The 6,686-nt window shown below is 47.7% G+C and overlaps 1 protein-coding gene across 15 annotated transcripts in view; it reads right to left on the reverse strand.

Moving 5' to 3' along the window:
• Positions 1-1,321, reverse strand: part of MYH10 (myosin heavy chain 10) — a 145,974-nt gene extending 144,653 nt beyond the window's left edge. For 4 of the 15 annotated variants that reach the window (XM_070563374.1, XM_070563370.1, XM_070563372.1 and 1 more), the window contains exon 1: positions 622-886. Coding sequence is in view for 6 of the 15 variants with exons in the window: in XM_070563363.1 (XP_070419464.1) it covers positions 889-947 (59 nt within the window). In the remaining 9 variants the exon portion in view is untranslated. The other 11 variants (XM_070563366.1, XM_070563364.1, XM_070563363.1 and 8 more) reach the window with 10 other exon arrangements.
• Positions 1,322-6,686: the final 5,365 nt, after the last annotated feature.

Genomic DNA, 6,686 nt, shown 5'->3' on the forward strand with positions numbered 1-6,686 from the left:
GCCTTCCGAGCCTTCGGCGAAGCCCTTACCGTGCCCCGTGTACCGGACCCGGCCTGACCCACCCAGCTACCCACCCCGGGGCCCTTCTCGTCCAGCGCCCCCTACTCCCAACCGGGGTCGCGCTTTCCAGCCCGGCCCAGGATTCTCACCCCTCCTAGGAGGCAGACAGAGACTCGCGGGACACTCCGCGACCCCTACCAGGGCACTAGGCCCCTCCAACCCCGCGCCCCCGAGGATCCCACACACCAAGTACCAAGTCCCCACATCCCCACCCCCAGATCTCCAACCCCAGCCAGCCGGGGGGTCGTCCTCCCGCACACCCAGGCCCTGATCCCTGCAGGGGTCTCTCTCTCAAGGACCTCATTCCCCGCCCCTCCAGGGGTCTCTCCACCCACTGGGGGTCCGGTTACCCACTCCCCGGATCCTTCCTACAAGAATCCACGGCTCCCGCGGCACAAACCCTCCGCGCAGAGATCCCTGTGTCTTCCCCCAGCTCCCGCGTCGGCTCTGCTCCTGCTCTCCAGAGCCGCCCGGGCCCCCAGCCCGGATCCTTCTCGCCCCCACAAACCGTCCCCCCGCCCCCGGCCGCCGCTCTCGGACCCGGACAGCCGCACCTCTCACCTTCAGCCGAAGATGGTGGCGCCGGCGCACGTCCCCAGCCGCGACCACAGATCCGGCGCCTCAGTCCCAAACCCACCGCTGCCTCCGCCGGGCTCCTTTAGCACTGCTGCTCGGGGCTGCCCCACCCACTCCCACCCTCATTGGGCCAGCTCCACGCCCGTCACCGCCGCCCCCAGACCCACTGGTCCGTTTGCGCGCCCATCTCCAAGAGAAGACGTTAGCAACCCGAACGAAGCTACCTTCCCGAGGTCCGCTCCCTCCACCCACCTGAAATCATGCTCATTGGCTCCCGCTCCCAGCCCCGGCCGCCGGGGCCCCAACCTCATAGGCTGCTCCTCACGCCCGTCATAGATTCCGGGAGGTGCGGCCGGGGCAGTCGCGGGCGATTGGCTGGCTCAGGCGGAGATGGACAGCTGAGGCAGGCTGGGCGTCCGGCGATCCCGCAGGGCAGCGGCTGCGGACCCTGCGGGGGCCTGGGGCTGCGCGGACAGTGGGGCAGGTGTGCTGCGGCGGGATCCCCGAGCTCCGCCTAGACGCGCCTCGCCCTGGCGTCGAACTGCCGTGGCAGCTCGCTCGCGCGCCTGGTCGGCCCCTCTGCTTGCTGCAGCCGGCGTGTCCCACAACGGGACCGGCCTCCACCGCGGAGCCCGGGCCCCCGGCCCTGCCTGCAGGGGCGGAGCCGGAGCGCAGTCCAGAGGCCTTACGTCACCCCCGGGGCTGCGGGGGGTGGGAGCCCGGGCTCCGCGGCTCACCTGCAGTGGGGGAGGGGAGGCAGGGCTCGGGGTGCAGCTCTGCCCATGCGCACGGGCTCGGCGGGGGCCCCGGCTGCAGTCCGCAGTCCGCGCTCCGGCCACTGTCGCGAACCCGGGCTCTGGGCTGACCCTGCCGACGCCCGCTGAGCGCGGGGCGCCGGACAGCTTCCTCCGCTGCCGCAGTTTTGGTGTTTGCGAGGGAAGGGGCCTCCTTACCCAGCTTCCTGACTGGGCTGAGATTCCAGAATGAGAAGCGAACCGGCCTTGGAGAGAACACTTGGGAAAAGGACTTCCTTCACCTCTTTCCTTCGTTTATTCCATTCATTCATTCATTCATCAAATGGAGCTCCTTACAGGAGAGGGGCTATGAGGAGGTTCTGCAGGGCTGTCATATCCCCTAGGGCCTATAAGCTTTTCATAGGTCTTAGAAAATGTTTGAAACCTAAAAAAAATGGCTCCAAAATAAGGAAACTAGAAAAATCGAAGTTAATAAATGTTTAATGAGATGTCTGCAGAATCTAGTCAACTGCAACACGACTCAAATAATTATAATGAAGTTTAAATCACAAGAATAAAATGAATCGTTCTTTAAAAAACTAAAAATCTTATAGCAAGATGTAGTTATTTCATGTTGGATATGGGTAAATTTTAATACGTGTGATATAATGTAAGTGGCTAAGCCTAGGAAACTTCCAGTCTGGTAAAAAGTGAACAGAGCGAAAAACAAAACAAGGCAGGAAATGATAAGGAAGGGTTGGTGGAATTCAGAGAAGGTTCCAAGGCAGCTGAGTGCAGAGTCCTTCCTGGGGAAGTCAGAATCAGGTCCTGTATTGTCCTTTGTCCTAGTGCATCTGGTCCCCCACCCCCACCTGCCTGCTGGGGTAAGCTGCCCCTTGTCCAGGTGTCTTATGACTTGGCTCCATGAAGCAGTCTGCACATGGAATACAAGTCTACTGTACAACATGTGAGTAATATTCCTCTTCTGAATTAAAAAAAATTTTTTTAGAGAAGACAAAAGATTCCATCTCTAAGCCCTGAGTCTCAGCTTTGTCATCCACTGAAGTCGTTTCTGAAGGCAGGGTTCCATGCTTAGAGCATCAACATACAAACAGCCATGTTAGCCACCAAGTCTGTGGTTTCTCATAATTTTAAGAGAAACTCAGTGGACCATCAGAAGAGGAGGGCAGGAAGTTCACCGGAATTAAACATCACAAACATGTTAGTCTTGATGAGATCAATAATAAAAGAGAATATCCCCAGATGTATCTCTAGCCCTGGCACTTCTCCAGCACTCAGGCTGTATGTTTTCAACTGCCTGCTAGACATCTCTGCCTGGATGGGAGGGACACTGCAAAGGCACTACATCCCAAACCTGTTTTCTTCCCTCTCCTCCTTCATCCCACCACCCAAACTCTCTATCTTCCCAACTTCCCTTTGTCTGTTAAATGGAACCAGTCTTGAAACCTCTTTGAATCCTTCCTCTCCTTTGTTCCCACGTCACGTCCCCTTCCACCTCCATCATCCATCCAATCAGGCGCTTCTGACTCCATTCTCACTCCATGTAGCTCCAGCCCGGAATCTGTTGCCATTTTGATGAGGAAAACACAGGATTTAGAACCAGACAGACCTGACTTTGAATCCGTCTCTACCGCTCACTAAGTCTTCAACCTTTGACAAATTCCTTAACTTCATTTCCAGAAAGGAGATACAAATATATACCTAAAGGACTCCTTCAACATATATGTAACAGGATGATTTACTGGAGAAAAAAAAAGCATCGTCATCAACACATAGATTAAAAATTGTCTTTTTTTCTAATCTACAAGCTCTGTACAAAAGAGTGAGAAATCCTTCCCCATTCCCTCACAGTAATTTTTGCTGGCAGTCTAGGCTGCTTTTACCCCCAAAAGAAAAATAAGTCCACAGACCATTGTTTTGCAGAGGCTGGGTCAGAAGTCCAAACTGGTTCCCTTAGGGCAGTTCCGGCCCATGAACCTGTTTTGTTCTAAATTGTTTTGTTCCATCTGTAGAGAGCTGATATGGAGCTTTTTTTTTAAAATTTGAATGAATTCCAACATTTAAAAATCAAGAGTTATCTGACATCATTAGCCATTGGGGAAATGCAAATCAAAACCATAATGAGATACCACTTCACACCCATTACAATGACTATAATCAAAAAGACAGACAATGACAAATGTTGGCAAGGATGTAGAGAAACAGGAACTCTCCCGTCATTTCTGGCAGGAATGTAAAATGGTGCTGCCGCTCTGGAAAGTAATTTGCTAGTTTCTTAAAAAGTTAAACATAAGTTTACCCTGTGACCCACAATTCTACCCTTAGGTATCTACCAAAAAACAAAAAGTAAAACATATATGGACATAAAGTCTTGCACACGAATGTTCATAGCAGCATTATTCATAATAGCAAAAAGAATGGAATGTCCATCAACTGGTGAATGGATAGGGAAAATGTGGTACATCCATATGATGGAATACTATTCAGCAATAAAAAGGAACTAACTACAGAAATGTGCAACGGCATGAATGAACCTTGAAAACATTACATTCAGTGAAAGAAGTCTGACATGGAGACTGCATATTGTATGATCCCATCTGTATGAAATATCCATAAAAGGCAAAACTATAGAGACAGAAAGTAGAATAGTAGTTGGCTGGGGTGGGGAGAGGAGGCACAGCACAGGAATTAACAGTAAATATATATGAGGGATCTTATTGGGATGATGAAAATGTTCTGAAATTGATTCACAGTAAAGGTTGCACAACTTGGTAAATTTACTGAAGAAATCATTGAATTTTATACTGTGAATTACATGATTTGCAAAATGTACCTGAAAGTAATTTATTAAAAACAGATAAAAAAAGAACTATCACTTGCAAATTCAGATTTCCAGCTTTCCTTGAAAAATTGGAAGATCTGGAAATTCAGCAACAATTTGTTGATGCCTTAGCTGCTGCTCATTTTTAGACAAAGCATGTTTTCTCCATTGTGCCTCAGTCACCACTACTCCCTGTTGTCTCTTATAGCCCACCTGCTTTATTAATTGACATTCTTTGCCTCGTCTTTTTAGGCATTTATTTCCGTTTTCAGTCCCTGTCATGCCTCTTGAGGGATTTCATCTCAGATCATTCCAGAGAGACAAGAAGAAGGGTGGTATTTTTTTAGTCGAAGAGCTGTTTCCCTGATAGTGGTGAAGGAGTAGGAGGTTTGGAGTGTCGGTGAGAAGTATAGACAGGGGCCCCCTTTCAACATGATTCCTGGAAGTGGTAGGACCTCAGGGCACAGACTATTGTGATGACCATCTCACAGACCACCTGGGCCGATAATACTTGACCAATGTGAAGGATCAGTGCTCAAGTGTGGCATCTTGAAACAGAAGGAGTAATGGTAAAAACAGAGACGCCAATGAGTTGAGACAGAAGGAACTTTCCAGAATATTCCTGGGCCCCTTAAGCTCTGGAGTTCCGGAAAAATACCATGAGAAGAAGTTCCTGAAAATTACTAATTTAAGACTTCTCCACAACCATGTAGGAGAAGGCTAAGTCAGATTTAATTTGACTTAGAAAAATGAAGGCATGCGAATCCTTGCATCCTAGTGTCTTAGAACAAGGCATGCCTGTCGCAAAAGCTTATTGAATGTCTTTTGTGTTTAGGGATTGTGCCAGGTGCTGAGGAAATGCCTGTATCCACATAAGTGTGGTCCCTACCCTCGAGGAGCACACAGTCTAGTCGGAAATATGAACAAATAGGCAGATAATTATAATAGAGCAGGGGTTCTTAATCTGGAGTCCATGGAAACCTAAAGGGCTTTAGGGATTCTATAAAACCTCTGAAAGTATATGCAAAATTTACCGTGTGCTCTTTTTTTTCCTGGGGATAAGATCTACAGCTTTTAGCAGATTCTCATAGAGGCCTCTGGTCCCAAAAGGTTGAGAGAATGCAATGTAGTATGATAAGTACTACATTATGAGACGTCCAGCAAGATCCCAGGACTCATAAGAATGGTTAAGGCAGGGGAGGGATGGGGGAAGTTCCTGAAAGTCTTCTTAGAGATAGCTATGTTAAAAATATGATCTGGAAAAAAAAAAAAAGACATTAACCAGACGAACAGAAAAGGGAAATTCTTTCAGAGAAAGCAGCATGTAGAGAGAGAGTATGCAGGCCTTTCCAAGCTCAGAAAGAAGTTCAGAGTAGCCAGAGCAAAGAGAACAAGCATGGAGGAGTGGTGAAATCTGGGACTGAGGAGGGAGCAGGGGCCAGATCACACATGTAAACCAAGAGGGAGAGTTTAGATTTTACCCAAAGGACAATGGGGAACAATGGGAGAGTTTTAATCTGAAGAGTAACATGACCAGGTTTATGTTTTAGAAGCATCGCTCTGGTCATAATGTAGAGAATGGATTGAAGTGGGGTCAGAGGAGATCAGTTAAGAGGCGCTGCAGCAAATAGTCGAGCTGAGAGATGAGGGTGACTTGGTTTAAGAAAGGAGCAGCTGGCTGGAAAGACATGGTCAGATTGCAGTGATTGCTGTTGCAAGGATTGAGTGAGTGTTTAAGGTGCGAAGCCAATGCGTGAAGATATTAAAGCGCCTGACATAGTGCAAAAGGATATCTATAGTGCCTAGCATAATACTTAACATATTATAAATTGATTCTCTTCTTCCTTCTTCTCAAAGCCCCCTGAATTAAAAACAATCCTTCACTATGTCCTGTACACACTTTGACAAAAGCACCTATAAAAACTCCTTACACACGTTTGTCTCCATCCCTGTATCCTTGTTGAAAACAAGTGCTGTCCAATAGAAGTAGAATATGAGCCACTAATGCAAGCCACATATGTAAAGTTTAAACTTTCTAGGAGCTACATTTAAAAGTAAAGAGAAATAATTGAAATTAATTTTAATAACATATTAACCCAATATAGAAAGAATATTACAACTCACAACTAGAATATACAACTATGTACTGGGGGGCTCTGGGGAGAAGAAGAAGAAAAAAGGAAGATTGGCAACAGATGTTAGCTCAGGTGCCAATCTTTAAAAAAGAAAAAGAATATTACATTTCAACATGCAATCAATTAAAAATTCATTAATAGGATGTTTCACATTTTCCTTCTCATGCTAAGAGTTCAAAATCTGATGTGTGCTTTAGACCTACAGCACTTCTCATTTCAGACTAGTCAAATTTTAAGAGCTCAACAGCTACATGTGGCAGGTGGCTACCATATAGGACAGCACAGTGCTAGACCGTAAACTCCTTGCAGGCAAGGCCAGTGTGTTCAGCTTATATTCCC

Source organism: Equus przewalskii, chromosome 10, assembly GCF_037783145.1.
Source record: "Equus przewalskii isolate Varuska chromosome 10, EquPr2, whole genome shotgun sequence".
Taxonomy (NCBI): Eukaryota; Metazoa; Chordata; class Mammalia; order Perissodactyla; family Equidae; genus Equus; species Equus przewalskii.